At 44.5% G+C, this 15,465-nt stretch overlaps 3 protein-coding genes across 5 annotated transcripts; 1 reads left to right on the top strand and 2 right to left on the bottom strand.

The window, feature by feature from the left end:
* Positions 1-3,614: 3,614 nt before the first annotated feature.
* On the bottom strand, positions 3,615-6,305 carry LOC135671488 (3-ketoacyl-CoA synthase 11-like). 2 transcript variants are annotated; one of them, XM_065179648.1, is made up of 2 exons: positions 6,038-6,305; positions 3,615-5,521 (listed from the first exon to the last, which is right to left on the bottom strand). In XM_065179648.1, the coding sequence occupies exon 2, from the start codon at positions 5,394-5,396 to the stop codon at positions 3,864-3,866; it is 1,533 nt and encodes a 510-aa protein (XP_065035720.1). In that variant the 5' UTR covers positions 5,397-5,521; positions 6,038-6,305; the 3' UTR covers positions 3,615-3,863. The 2 variants fall into 2 exon arrangements, with proteins under 2 accessions (XP_065035720.1, XP_065035721.1); XM_065179649.1 differs by lacking the exon at positions 6,038-6,305 and adding an exon at positions 5,662-6,005.
* Positions 6,306-7,159: 854 nt separating this feature from the next.
* On the bottom strand, positions 7,160-10,852 carry LOC135671489 (uncharacterized). Of its 2 annotated transcripts, none has more exons than XM_065179650.1 (5): positions 10,610-10,852; positions 10,232-10,536; positions 8,375-8,585; positions 7,528-8,005; positions 7,160-7,466 (listed from the first exon to the last, which is right to left on the bottom strand). In XM_065179650.1, exons 1-5 carry the CDS (start codon positions 10,850-10,852, stop codon positions 7,417-7,419), a joined length of 1,287 nt encoding a protein of 428 aa, XP_065035722.1. In that variant the 3' UTR covers positions 7,160-7,416. The 2 variants fall into 2 exon arrangements, with proteins under 2 accessions (XP_065035722.1, XP_065035723.1); XM_065179651.1 differs by lacking the exon at positions 7,160-7,466 and adding an exon at positions 8,101-8,191 and having other exon boundaries at positions 7,829-8,005.
* A 54-nt stretch (positions 10,853-10,906) lies between these two features.
* LOC135671486 (pentatricopeptide repeat-containing protein At1g31430-like) lies at positions 10,907-14,990 on the top strand. The gene is made up of 2 exons (XM_065179647.1): positions 10,907-13,517; positions 14,278-14,990. Exon 1 carries the CDS (start codon positions 11,045-11,047, stop codon positions 12,986-12,988), a length of 1,944 nt encoding a protein of 647 aa, XP_065035719.1. The 5' UTR covers positions 10,907-11,044; the 3' UTR covers positions 12,989-13,517; positions 14,278-14,990.
* The last annotated feature ends 475 nt before the right edge of the window (positions 14,991-15,465 follow it).

Here is a 15,465-nt window from a genome sequence, read left to right as displayed (position 1 = left end):
CTGCAATTGCATTATGCTGAGGTGTACCAGGAACTGTCATCTCATGTTGGATTCCATGTGACCTGCAATAGTCATTAAACAATCCTGTATACTCACCACCATTATCTGATCTTATGCATTTCAATTTCCTTTCTATCTCCCTTTCAACCCTAGCATGAAACTCTTTAAAGACATTAATAACCTGATCTTTGGTCTTCAAAGCATAGGCCCAAACTTTCCTAGAAAAATCATCTATAAAAGTGACAAAATAAAGTGCACCACTTATACCAAGAACATCAACAGATCCACCAGGAGTTTTTGTCCTCAAAGGACCACATACATCTGTATAAACACAGTCTAAGGCATGCATTTTTCTAGACAAAGCAGCACTAGCAAATGAAACTCTATGTTGTTTACTAGCTAAACAATCAATACAAGGGTTCAGATGTATACCTCTGAGATCTGGTAATACCTCTCTCTTGGAAAGAGTTTGTAGCCCCTTCTCGCTCATGTGTCCCAATCGCCTATGCCACAACTCCATACTGAAGTCTTTCTCTGTAGCATTTAACTGCTCACCATAAGCTTTAGCCTGCAACCTGTACAAAGTATGACATTTCTTTCCATTAGCTATAACAAGAGAACCCTTACTGAGTTTCCATTGCCCTCTGTGAAATCTGCTTTCATAGTCTTCATCATCTAGTCTTCCAACTGAAATTAAATTCAGCCTCAAGTCAACCACATGTCTCACATCCTTAAGTACCAACTTGCAGCCAAGGTTGGTCTTTAAATGGATATCACCCATGCCAATGATGTCTGCTGTGCCATAGTTGCCCATCTTGACAACACCAAAGTTTCCAGACCTGTATGTAGCAAAAAACTCCCTCCGAGGTGTAGCATGATAAGAAGCACCTGTGTCAATCACCCACTCAAGATCCTGACACACACAAGAAAAAATATCATCAGAAGGAGACAAAATCAAATAATCACCACCCTGCACTGTAGTTGTAGTATTATCCTTTGATTCTGTAGACTCCACTTCTTTTCCCTTTTTCTTGTTCTTCTTAGGTTGCTTACATTGGTTCTTGTAATGTCCTTTCTCACCACAGTTATAGCAAACAATATCTTTTCTTGATCTTGACTTGCTCCTACCCATACGTGAACTGCTTCTGAACTTTGACCTTCCTCTGTTCTCTGAGATAAGTGACTGTGAATCATTCTGAGATGTTGCTGAACTCTTTCTTCTCAACTCCTCATTCAACAAACTGCTTGTTACTTGACTCATAGTGACAATACCATCTGGCGCAGAATTACTGAGGGAAACCACCAGTGTCTCCCAACTTTCTGGTAATGAACTGAGAAGTAACAATGTCTGCAACTCATCATCAAGAGATATTTTCATAGAGGATAACTGGTTAGTAATACTCTGCATTTCATTCAAATGCTCAGCAATAGAAGCACCTTCTCTATATTTTAGGTTCACAAGTTTTCTGATCAAAAAAGCTTTGTTGCCAGCTGTTTTTCTCTCATAGAGACTTTCCAATTTTTTCCAAAGAGAATATGCAGAAATTTCAGTAGAAACATGGTGAAAGACATTATCATCAAGCCACTGTCTAATAAACCCAATTGTTTTTCGATCTAACCTCTTCCACTCATCATGTGTCATAGTTGTAGGTTTTGCACTATCCCCCTGCAAAGGTCCATACAAATCTTTGCAATACAAGAGATCTTCCATTCTTGGTTTCCATATCATCCAATTATTTCCATTTAAACTAATCATGCGAGAAATATTACTGGCCTCCATGTTCAAATACAAAAATTAAATCACCAAAACCCCGCTCTGATACCAGTTGATGGGGATAAAAAGAGGAATAACCTTTGTATAGGAACAAATACTAGAAGACCAAAATACGCAGCGGAATAAAATGGAAACACAATCAAACAGAACACCAAGATATACGTGGAAAACTCCTTCAATGTGAAGGGTAAAAACCACGGGGCAAACTAGAGATAATCCACTATGAGAATAATGAATATACAAATCTCAATCTCTTGCCCAAAACCCTAGCAACAACCACAAGAGAATAACTGGGATACAAGGATCATGTCACTGCCCACAATATCTAAAACCTCCCCAAGTAATCACAGCAAGAGTCTACTATAGATTTGATCTAACCTGAGATGAGAACACTGCTAGATGATTGTGAACAGTCTCTCTGCGTTGTCCTTGTCTTCTTCCCTTTCTTTCTCTTCCTTTTCTGCCTTGTTCTCCTTCTTCTCTTTGGAATCCCGCTTCCTCAAAGATCTGCCTCGTTGCTGCCTTTTTATAGCCTTAATCTGCCTCTAAAACGCAGCCACCACACCTCCCTAATCTTAATTAGGGTTAGGTTAAGAGAGGGTGTGGGCTGATAAAGCCCACATGGGCTGAATATGGGCCATCAGCCCAACATCTACCACTATATGTTAATTGGTCTCTTATAGCAATTTAAGGAATGTGACGGGAGGTCATGTAATAACCAAGTAAAAGAATTTTAAGGGTTGGAGGCCATCGATGCAAGCATTAATTAGGATGGATGAGCTCGAGTCAGCCACTGGCCTTACTTCAGCATTGTATTACTTAGTATAACTTGCTAGGGATTTCTTGTCCATATGTCGTATGACTAGGAGGGATGTTATAGGTTTTTTGGGCAACATGTTGCTAATAAAATTGAGCTCAAACTGCAGAAAAAAGAGATTGATTCTAGAGATAGTTTAGAGAATTATTCCCTTGCTGTCGTTTTGAGAGTTATCAAGAAAGTGCAGCACATGAGAGAATATATCATCCTGAATAATGTCATTTGAGAGGTGAATGTAGCTATATGTTCAGTGGGATCAGACGAAGTGTATAGGTCTAAAGTTGGTATTTGGAATCCTTGCAAGATTGGCTCCTCCATAATACTTTTTTGACAAAGGGAGACTTTAGGAATAGCTTAGCTTTAGGTTGTTTCCCCTATTTGATCTCTTTTTTTATGTCCTCTAGCCACTTATCTATCTTGAAGAGCTATTGGAGGGAGTTTGATTGATTGAGCGACCAACTCCTTTAGTCCCTCTAGCTCCCGAGGAAGATTGTTGAGTGGACCTGAGGTAGGAGATTTGGGAAAAAATTATTCTCTTGGGGCAAATCAATCATGAGAAGATGTGACTCTACCATTAGGCTGGGGGTTGGAACAAGGAAAAGGGGAGTGAGTGGAGTTGGGTATGACTCCTATTGTGTCATTTGGACTAGCTACGAAAGATAAGGAGCGATGGTCTAAAAGTACCATAGTTAGGAACTAGACATGTTAGTAGAGAAAATTTATACATGTTAATAGGAAAAATTTTTCTCAACATGGAAGGATAGTTTTCAAAAGATTTATAATATTTTCTTATGTAGTTAACGACATCTTGGTTGTTGTTGAGGTTATTATCACATGAGTTATTGATTATTATCATTTTATTTATTATAAAAAATAAAAAATATTCAAATAGAATGTTACTATGTTAAGCTTCACAGATAATAGAAGGTGTTGCAGTAGTTCACGGGAAAGTCTGTCTGCTCCGTAACAAGTCAACGATCTCGGCAGGTGGCGGCGTTGCGTCAAAGTGCAACATCACATCGGTGAAAGAGAGAATAAAGTGGTCAACCAGAGATGCTCGTCGGACCATTTTGTGATTTGACAAGATTCAGTACCAAAAGCCAACATGATCAACGTAAAACAATGGCAAATACCGACAACACTAATCTTGAAACCATCCATAATCACGACGCACGCAAGCGGGCATCTTCTCCGATGAAAAGCGCCTTCCCAGTTTACCACCGTCTCTTGCAGATTCTAAACTTCACGCCCCCATCGACCTGAGATGCGGATTCAAAGGGCCGCCACCTTGGGCACCGAGACTGGGAACGCGTCGATTTCATCCATCCAGGGATTCTTCTCCTTGCCAGGATTCACCGTTCTTAAAGCCCTCCACACGGCGCTGTTACACTTGAACCCGGAACCAAATGCTATTTGCCAGATTCGGTCCCTCTTCTTGATCCTCCCTTTCCCTTCCGCATATGCCAATTCGTACCAGAGAGAGCTGCTGGAGGTGTTCCCAAACCTGTAGAGCGTCATCCTCGAAGGCTCCATGTGCCACTCGGAAAGCTGCAGGTTCTTCTCCAGCTCGTCCAAGACGGCCCTTCCTCCGGCGTGAATGCAGAAGTGCTCGAAGGCCAGCTTGAAATCCGGAATGTAAGGCTTTATCTTCATCTTGAAAACCTTCTTCGCCACCAAGGTAGCCAGGAAGATCAAATGCTCGGACATGGGCAAGACAAGAGGGCCCAACGTCGTTATGTTGGTCTTCAGTGCATCACCGGCGACTCCCATTAGATCTTTCGAGAGAGAAACACCAATTTTTCCGTTCCCATCCTCCTCCTGGGTCACACAGCCGAAGCACTTGTCGTCGGCACCTTTGTGGGTTCGAAAGGTGTGCACCAGTTGGTACTTGGACCGTCCACGATCGGACCTCTTGTTGGAGAGAAGAATCGCGGCTCCACCCATACGGAACAAGCAGTTGGAAACGAGCATGGAGCGGTTGTTGCCGAAGTACCAGTTCAAGGTGATGTTCTCCATGCTGATCACCAAGGCATAGGAACTGGGGTAGACCTGAAGTAGATTCTTGGCCAGATCCATGGAGATGAGCCCAGCACTGCACCCCATCCCACCTAGATTATAGCTGACGACGTTTCCCCGGAGCTTGTAATGGTTCACGACCATGGCAGAGAGAGAGGGTGTCGGATTGAACAAGCTACAATTCACGATCAAGATCCCGATGTCCTTGGGCTTCACGTCGGTCTTGGCTAGCAGCTCGTCGATGGCTCCGAACATGACATCCCTGGCTTCCTTCCTTGCCTCCGCCATACAGGGATTAGGCGGGTCGCAGAGGACGGCCTCTGGGAGGTAGGTGTCTTCGCCAAGTCCAGATCTCTCCAGGATCCTCCGCTGGAAATCAAGGTTCTCTTCCGTGAACGAGCCCGTCGTCCTGGAACGCTCCATGAAGAGCTGCCTGGTGCATTTCCGGGCGTCTTCGGGTTTGTAGCAAGCGAAGTCGAGGAGATAAACGGGGCGGGGACGGGTGAGGAAGTAGACGGTGGAGAGGAACACGAGGAGGGTGGAGCAGAGGATGACGGAAACGAGGTTGAAGCGGAGATGGTCCCAGAGGTCATGGAGGTCGTCGAGGGAGAAGGTGGACAGCTGGGCGGCGACGAGGAAGACGAGGGGTGTGAGGAAGAGGTACATCCCATGGGTGATGAGGTAGTGGTAGCCAAGTTTGACGTACTTGAGCTTGACGGACTGCTTGAAATCAGGGAGTCGGCCGGAAGGTGATCCGAGCAGTGGAGCGTCCGACCTTTGCTCCGCCATGTTCCGACCAACCAAAATTCTGATCCGGAGGGGATGGAGGAGGAAGAAGGACAGGGATTCTCAGGTTCGACTTTCCCCTAAACCTCAGACACAACAAGTATTCCGGTGATCAGTGATTAGACAACCTGCGTGAAACAAAAGGAGAAATGTCATGACAAATCGACGAAAAACGAGGAGGCCAGAAATCCAAAGACCGAAAGCCAATGCGCCACAAATTTAACAAGATTCAAGAGGGAAACGGAAGTGTGACGCAGAAAACCCAAACTTTAAAGGAGTTTCTCCCCCGAGGAAGCAAAGTTCCTTCTTCACGCCTCAAAATCGACGCGGAAACTCGATTTTTCCGACAAAAGGAGTCGTCTTTAGCAGAAATTTCGCGTGTTGCGGAAAATTCATGTGAGAACTATCGGATCTCGACCATAAATCTCTAAATAACACACGATCAGCAGAATGAATCGCCAAATTCTTTTTCGTTCCCCTTGCAAACAGTTCATCTCGAGAAGCACGAAACAGGAATGTGCCGACCGAAGATCAAAACGAGGGGAAGTCCAACGTTTTTATGGTTTTCTTCGTTCATTTCATGGCAAAAGAGTGAAGACATGAATGATAATCCAGATCGGAAGAAGGAAAAAATCTGAACTGACCTCGAGCGCCGAATCCGCTCAAGGAACAGCCGGAAGAAGCCTAATCCGGACCGCTCCCCCCTGGTTCATAAGACAGGAGGTGGGCACCGAGGAGGAGGCGGAGGAGAAGCGACACACGAGAAAGAGGTGTGCTCTCTCTCTCTCTCTCTCTCTCTCTCTCTCTCTCTCTTTTGAATGATCAAGAATAAAAGTTTGCAACTCTTTACGGCATACCCGCTTGTGTACCGTCCTTTGCAGCACTTGTGAGAGCGCCACTGAGGGGAAGGAAAGGTACGCTCCTAATCGGAACGGACAAGGAGGGATGTCGGGAGTGAAACGGGGGCTTTCAATGCCCAGATTCCCACACTTGTGTGAGAGCGCCTTTCACTCCTCCTTCCTGCAGCAGACGCAGGTGAGGCCAGCGCGGGTGCACATGAGTAAGTCCAGGTTTTCTCCGTCACATCATGGGGAAATAGGAATTATCATCAACGGAACGTTGAAATCCGTTCTCGTCGGAGAAGAAAATAGTCCACCAGTACGACGTATTCAACGTTAGATGTCGCGATTCAGAGGCAAACCTTGGCCTCTTTCTGGCCTGGTTCATCCCTTACCTCATCGAGCTCGAATTCAACCCTAAACCTTGGTCTCAGGATGTGACATTATTCTTTTGTGAGGATCGTCATGCCATTATCGATCGACCAAGCCATTCGTTACAATAAGAGGAACAAGGACGAGGCTTAGCTTGGACCACCGGGGGTGGCTTAGGGCGCGCAACCTTTCCACAGTTGGGCCCGAGCGGGACATGATGCAGCGAGAAACACTGGTGGCTGTACAGACGTAGCTGGCAATGACTGTGCCTTTTGTTTGGCAGCAATATCCTTGCTCGTGATCATGTGCGTGATCGTCGGCACCGCTGTGACAAATCGAGCATCAGATGTGCATGCATGCCTCATGGACACAAATCGAGCGTTTAATGCATGAGTTCCCGTTATCTATTTGGAAAGTTACGCACGCAACGTTGTCGGATCATAATACAGTCTGTGTGAGGAGAAAGGGCAACGGTTTTCTTGGAAAAGGCTACGCTCGGATTGATGTTCCTTCGAACAATCAATCGAGTTGGGATTAAGAAGTAAAATCAAAAAAGAAAATGGAGACAGCTCACAAGGGTTGTCGCTTATTCGACCATCACAAAGTTAACATGTGCTGATAGGATAAGGTGATGATCGAGCAGAACCTGGTTCGACGTGGGATAACGTGGCCACGTGTGTCGCCAAATCAAGTAATTTGCCAGCCTGGATTGAATTATGGAGATCTGCCAACTGTCAAATGACAAGCTGTTGATTCGTGGGGATCCACCACATTAACTCCTTGCCTGACACCACGTCAGAGCCAGCTATCCGCTACGCATCGAAGCGTGGCCATGGCTTCCGTAGGGAGTATATCGCACACTCTGGTCGTATTGAATTAATACAAATGTATTGAATTAACAATCTAAATGGTGCAGGACTTACCCTCAAAGTAAGGGACCCTTCTTTGCTGGAGCTGTAGACAGTCTTCTGGGGTGGCTGTCATGGGGTCGAAAGTCTCCTGGCCGTCAACAACCAAACCTTGCTTTAGACGTCCCAACTTGCGTGAATGCAGTACTTGCTTCGAAACCACTGGAAGTCGGGTTGTCTGGAACTCCTCTAGAGCCATACTTAAGTGTTCCAGCCCCCATTTCTCAAGGCAATAGCCCAAGATTCCTGCGTCTTGAATTGACATGTTGGTACTTCTCAAGCCATGAGGAGTGGTTGGATGGGCTGCATCTCCAATTAATACCACGTTGTCCCAGTAGAGCCGTGGTAGTGGGTCACTGTCGTATATTATATTGACGAAAGGTTCTTCTGTTTCTTTCATGATCCTGGAAAGTTCAGGAACCCAAACCTTCTCTGCTTCTTCATGCATCTTCTGAATCATGTCGTTGCTAGCTTTGATCGTTACCGAGCTTCCCTGAAAAGATCTCAAGTCAGTCTAGGAAACATATGGGCCTTGATAAAAAAAAACTTGGGTTCTAATAACAAAATGAATGATTAATGGGATTTTACTTTGCGACGCCTTTGAAGAACAATTCATGAAAGATATAGCAGATCGACGGAAGAAAGCTTTGATGCTTAACAGAATTGCATGAAGCATGGGCTGCAGATATCAGTATCAACTCCATCAAATCATTGATGCAGCGAATGACTTGGTTATATTTGTACCATTTTGACATGGATGGTTTGCAATGTGGAGGACAATCAATCAGGTGATTCAAATGCCTATATTGCAATTTTCGGTATAAACAATTTAGTAATTTTTCCTCAAACAAGGGTGTGTTACCTTGTGTTCAGGTTCTGGGCCATTCACGTACCAAAGCCAGTTCAACCTCTTGCATTTCAGTTCATAAAGAACGGAATGTGTTCCAGTGGCTAGATCAAAATACAAACAATCTCCCAATTCCGGATAACCACGACGAACACCAAGGATGATGTCAGAACTTTCTTTACCTGTAAAATCTAAAATCCCTCTCCATGCAGTGTAGCCTGAATACCTGCCATGTTTGAAGAACACAAACATGTTGGTGGAAGTACACAGACAAGTAGTACAGACAGTACGGTAGAATATCAGATTTCTGCTTGTTCATTGTTCTGTTTGAAGCAATTGCATGATAAAATTGTGCATAACTAGTTTTGATTGTAGAAGCAATGAAGAGCAGGACTCCAAATCACTTCAGAATTCTGTGTGTTCAGAATGAATAGTCCAATGGACCAGAAAAAAGTAAATTGCAAACTCAATGTGGATTGCTAAATCAAAAGAGATTAAGCATCGCCTCCTTCAGCTTATTGCAGAATGAAAATCAGAAATCCAATCCGAACGGATTGTTCAGTGAAAAAAGCAGAAAGCGAGTAAACAAGAGATGTAGGAATCTAAAATTTCAACCTTCCAAAAGCCTAAACTCTAGTACTTCTGCCAGTTATTTGTAATGTTTGTTCTGTTATCAAAAGAGAAGGAATAGCTTGACAACACATTTGGACACGGCAATGCTTATAATGCATGTTGACACACAACATGTGTCAGATATAACAACAATATAGTTTTTTTTTTCTCATCCGAGTAAGAGAAAGCAGGAATTCAAATTATGGGGAAAATATCATGAGAATATTCCAATAATCTTTAGCAGGTAAGAAACTTTGTGCCCATCTTTCAAAACGTTTGTATGTGAACCAATTTGCAATTTTGCATCTTTTAATATAAAAAAACTCAGGCTACTATTTAAAGAAATGATATACCCAGCTAGCTTATATCTGATGGAAACCATAAAAGCAAATTGATACTCTCGCAGTAAAATGTTACTCCATGATTTCTATTTTCATACTTAGACTTGCAAATAAATCAAGGGCCCTTGTGTTATGACATATTTTGGATTGACCAACATGGAAGAAATTTGAAGCCAGCCGAAGTCCACTTTCGAATCCGTCACAAGTTGCGGTGTCAGAAGAGAGAATGATCCGGGCTAAGACCTTATCAGAACTGTTTTAGGGGTATATGATCCCTCCGATGCTTAAGTTAGTTTGAATTGTTCAACCAACTACCGTGTCTACAAGACAATTAATTCGAAGGAGACAGAGAAAGCCAGAGAAGCCATCAATATATCTGGGGCCTTCTTATAGTGTGAAAAGCGACAGTTAGGTTTAGGTTGAGGTGGTGGTTCTCGCGAGAACGTGGTTATGCGCACCGTCCAGCCCTAAATGGGGTCATGGAGTTGCGTTGTGTCGAACTTGAGGACATGGAGTAATGGCTACACAACTCAGCTTTCCGTTGATGCTACATGGCCAACCACCTGGAGCTGAGCCAAAATCCTTACTGGCATCGCTCTATCTGTCTCATAGAATCAAGCCCTACATGATATGTCAGCCGAATGGGTCAGCATGTCGGCTAAGCAGAGATGGTGTGTGGGATAGGGGTGATATGCCGGCAATGTCATATTTCCCCTGTCACTTTGTTACAACAAGTTCATTTTATCTTATGCATTCAAGAACTGAGAAACCACTACATATAACAGAAAGATTTGATCCTCCAAGCAATCACTTAATTGTTAACAGGTAATGCAACTCGGAGGTAGAAGCAAATACCAAAAAGACTATTCGACAGGCAACGTGACCTACAGTAGGGAAATCAATTGTTTGCTTCACATACCTTAATTTGAAGTCAGGAAGGAAATGACGACGGATTGAGGACAGGCATCCATCGGCGGCGACAAGCAGATCGCCAGCAATCTCGACGACCTCATCCGTGAGCAGCACTCTGGATTTGGTAACAACAAACGATTTGTCGTTTGACACATCGAAGGACAGGAATTGGTGACCCCATACGACGGTCCCCGGCGGCAACGCCTGGAGTAAAATGGAGTGGAGATCCGCCCAATGGGCTGCTCTGAAGTTGAAACCCTCATCCCTCGTCAGCGTCCGGCTGACCTTCCTCTTGCTATCCGTTACGCGATTCTGTATCGAACAAGTAAATTAGAGAGGACGGGAAGGAGGATGTGAGGGGAAAGGAAGAGAGGAGTGTGCATACGATATCGATGGACAGGGGGACGGTGGCGGCATGGAGGAAGTTGGGGTCGGAGGTCCAGCGGCAGACGAGGCGAAGGGACTGCGGATCGAGGCCGAGGCCGGCGCCGGTGGGGCTCCCGGACTGCGGACCAGCGCTCTTCTCGATGACGGTGGCTCGCCAGCCGGCAGAGATGAGGGCGTGAGCGCACGATAGCCCCGCTATGCTCCCGCCTACCACCACAGCCACTGGTTTCTTTGCCCCCATTATTGCCTTTCCACGGATCGAGCCCACACGAGCTCAACTGATGCTATCTCTCTCTCTCTCTCTCTCTCTCTCTCTCGCTCCGTCCATCCGTCCGCCCATTAGGTTGGCGAAAAAGAAGGCCTTATAAAAGACCCATCACTCCTGAGCCGGACTCGTGGGCCGTTATCCAGTGGGAGTCTCCCCTTGCCTCCGATGTCAAGAGGACCCCCGGACTCTTCCCACATGCTGCACAAGACTCAAAAACGGCTGGTGGCTACTCCCGTCCTCTCAAAGCTCGCCCGCCATTCCTTGACCTCCTTCACCTCCACCTCAACTCATACGAGAAGACTGACCAAGAAATCATGCTTCTCTCTCCTCCAACGCTGCAGCTCCATGAAACAGCTGAAACAAGTTCACTGCCAAATGCTGGCCACATCCCTCCACCGAAGCAGAGACGTCGTGGAAGACCTTCTCGTCTTTTGCACCCACCCCGATTCCGGCGACCTCAACTACGCCGCGATGGTCTTCGAAAACCTCGAGGGCGATCCGTCTCTTTTCCTATACAACCTGATGATCAAAGCATTTACTAAGAAGAATCGTTTCGATTATGCCCTAATGTTGTTCTACAGAATGCGGAGCCAAGACGTCTCCCCGGACAACTTCACCTACCCGCTCGTTCTCAAGTCCATGGCTGGCCTGAGCATGGCCTCTGATGTGCAAAAGACTCACGTGCTCATCGTCAAATCCGGATTCGTGTTTGATCGCTTCACGAGAATTTCCCTCATGGACGTGTACTCCGAGATGGGCCACGTCGAGATGTCACGGACTTTGTTCGACGAAACGCCAGAGATGTGCGTGATTTCTTGGAATGTTATGATCGGTGCGTATGTCAAGTGCCGCAAGTTTGAAGATGCCATTTCCGTTTACCAGAAAATGGTGCGGGAGGGCGTCAAGCCCGACGAAGCTACCCTTGTAAGCACTGTTTCTGCTTGCAACGCATTGGGGAATTTGGAGTTGGGGACAAAACTTCACGTTCGCATGCACAAGGAACTTTGGTTCAGCGTTACTCTTGGGAATGCTTTGTTGGACATGTACACCAAATGTGGACCTGTAGACGTGGCTCGGAGGTTCTTTGACAGCATGCCCACTAAGAATGTGGTTTCTTGGACTAGCATGGTCTCAGGCTATGTGAAATGTGGTGAATTGGATAAAGCTAGGCAGCTGTTTGATCGAAGCCCTGGGAGGGATGTGGTTCTCTGGACTGCTTTGATTAATGGATATGTGCAGTGTAATCGTTTCGATGAAGCTCTGGCTACGTTCAGAGAGATGCAATCGAAAGGAATCAAGCCTGATAAGTTCATGGTTGTGTCTCTTCTGACTGCCTGCGCTAGATTGGGAGCATTAGAGCAAGGGAGATTGATCCATGGATATATTCAAGATAACAGGATACAACTGGATGCAGTGGTTGGCACAGCACTGATAGACATGTATGCGAAATGTGGATGCATAGATAAGTCCTTGGAAGTATTTAGCATTGTGGAGAGACGAGACACAACGATATGGACTTCGATCATCTATGGTTTAGCGACGAATGGTGAAAGTGGCAAAGCACTTGAGTTATTCTCGGAGATGAGGAGAGCTGGAGCAAAACCAGATGACATCACATTCATCAGTGTTTTGAGTGCTTGCAGTCACGGAGGATTGGTGAACGAGGGTCGTCGATTCTTCCATGCCATGAAAGAGATGTATCGAATGGAACCTAAATTGGAACATTATGGTTGTTTTATTGACCTTCTTGGTCGAGCTGGTTTGTTGGATGAAGCAGAGGGGTTAATACGAAATATACCTAAAGGCAATGTTAAAGATGTCCTACCCTTGTGGGGTTCTTTGCTAGGGGCTTGTAGAATCCATGGCAATGTTGAGATGGGAGATCGGCTAGCCAAACAGATGCTTGAACTGGAATCTAGAAACTCTGGTGCACATGCATTAATTGCGAATATATATGCGGCTGCAGAAAGGTGGGAGGATGTGAAAAAGATAAGAAGGAAGATGAAGGATTGGGGCATCAAGAAGACACCAGGGTGCAGCTCAGTTGAGGTGACTGGTGCTACACATGAGTTTCTTGTTGGTGATTCTTCGTTCCCTGAAACTGGGTAGATTTACTTGGCATTGCACAGTATAAGCAGATTGATGGATCTGGAAAAAAAAAAGTTGAGATAGATAATTTGATCCCATATGCTGATTGTCCTAGGTAACTCATGATTTACCATTTTATGGATACATTTCATAGGAACGATGAGAAGGTTAGTGGACTCCTGATCGAATATTCCTATGGAAAGGCATCTATGGTATTTCTTGCTCATTTCAGGGAGGCTGTCAGAGAACTAAGTCCCTGACAACCAAGTAATCATGGAAGCAAACTTTGTCCTTGTCATTTTTGAAGATAATATTATCAGCCTAGTTTGGTGGCGGATGAGATCAGATCGGATGTGGTGTAGGCAAGTTAGTAAAACCATGTCGGTTCCATCTGTACCTGTTGAACTATTAAATGGAGTACAAGCCACAGCGACTTGTTCAGCTGTTATACATAATAATCTTCCTGCAAGTGGATTATGCAGCTGGGTGTTGGATGCTGGCCAACATTGAAAACTTTATTGGATGCCTTATCTGCGCCATGATAAACTAGGTTAATTCCCAACCATTTTGTTGTCCTATCATGCATATTCTTTCATTAGTTCAGGAAAGTGGTTACAAAGCTTATATTCATCAGTTCAGTTCTCTGACAAGCTCTAGTTTCCTTTATCTTCTAGTATTACCTTAATGTCGAGGAGGAGAAGAAGAATTTCTTCTTATGCAGATACTGTATATTTTTAATAATTATGCTTTAAATATATTATATTGGAATATGTTATTAGGCAGTTAACAAATTTTGACGATCCTCTTCGTGGGCGAAGAAGCTTGTTTAGGTTTTATTAATAAGAGAGCTCACTCTAATTTTGTTTTTCTTTATTTGTCTTCCAAATGTGTTTGCAGAATGATTTCCTTTCAACAATCTAGCAAGCCTCTGTGCTTCTTTAAGGCACTCGGATTGAGCTCCATGGTTTTTGGTTTCAAATGATTTTTGGTTTCAAATGATTTTTGGTTAAAATGTAATTTGAGCTGTAAAGTTAGCTTCTTTATTTGGTAAAATATCAGCTTGTTCTGTTGCAGATACAATCGGTTAGAACTTCATTCGTTAGAACTGGTAGTATTTTTTCACAGTTTTGATGTCTTTGGCATCCAAACAATATGTTCGTTTCGGTGAGCACGACTTTTCCCTTCCTTTCCAAAGTGATGTGGGGCTTCTTGGGGTTTCCGTGGTCCCTGAAAGCATATTTGCTGTGGTGCTGGAACAAGCGTGAATGCAAATGAATTTTTCTTTCACAGCCTATCTTCTTCTTCTGCAGGTAAATATAGAGGATGCGCAGTTGGAAATTATCTACTTCGGGCATGCGGCGAATAGAAGAGTTTGACAAGATACACAATAATTCAGTAGATTTCTCTCGAGGCGGTGCGTTTCTGTATCAAATTACTCCGGCCTGCACTGTGAGCTGAAACATTGAGTCCGCATCGAAGCCAAGACATGGGCATTTCATGATGCATGATGAGGTGAACAACTTCCAAAATTTCAGTCGCTATTTGGCCTTCTCTATCTAATTATGAAGGGAATCAGCTAACATGACTTCTGTAGCTTCTGCACATCTGTACTTGGAAGTCCAGCTCAGGTATCGGAATGTTGATCCGCTCCACTTGGTTGGTTTGAGCTGAAGGAACATTCAAGTCCCAAGTTGCGTAAAACAGGGCGGAGGGAAGGGGAGAAGCCCAGTGACCGTGTGAGTGTTAGAGACGTAGCATTGCCGCATATCCTTTGCCTGTGGTCATCGTTAACCTTGTAAATGTGTTTTCGTACACAAAGGTAATACTGCGTAAATTGGTCCTCATTTGTCGTCTTCTATCATCTGTCCCACCTGCAAACAAACCTTTTCGGTCCCCGTCTGTTCGTATGCTGATCTTTATTTGCATGTTATATTTCCAACAGTATAAAACAATCGGTAGCCTGTTGGCCTGTGGAGACTCTGTAATTCACGTATCGGTCATGGAATTGGTGAGCCATTTTTAAGATTCCGAGCTGTACCGTAAGAAAAATATTCTTTTTGGGAGAACTACTGCTTAGCATAGATGCCCTGTCCCGGACAACACTTGAATTATTAAGTGTATGTACTCACTCTGCCAAACTATACTATCAGCATGTTCCTGTTGGTTCTGTACCAAAATAGTCGACGGCATCACACTTCTGCCTTAACCGATGGATTTCTTCCCGACCAGTTAGAACACAAAAAGCATACGGTTCGCCTATGAATTCATCTCGAGCAGTGCCTTTTTCTTTAGCTACATGTACGAGCGGGGGAGCGGTCATCGGGTGAAGATAAAGTAGAGTTTTGGAAATGGTAACGAGCAGAAATCACGAAATGTGAAGGTAGTCTTTGATGCAACTTCTTTCACCTTTACAGAACCAGCTTATCATTTAGACAGGCGAAGCATCGAAGGTCGCACTCATCTCCACTTTCTACGATATATACATATATATAGTACCT

Source organism: Musa acuminata, unplaced genomic scaffold (assembly GCF_036884655.1).
Source record: "Musa acuminata AAA Group cultivar baxijiao unplaced genomic scaffold, Cavendish_Baxijiao_AAA HiC_scaffold_1139, whole genome shotgun sequence".
In the NCBI taxonomy this organism is placed as follows: domain Eukaryota; kingdom Viridiplantae; phylum Streptophyta; class Magnoliopsida; order Zingiberales; family Musaceae; genus Musa; species Musa acuminata.
This window is presented reverse-complemented; position numbering and strand designations above follow the sequence as displayed.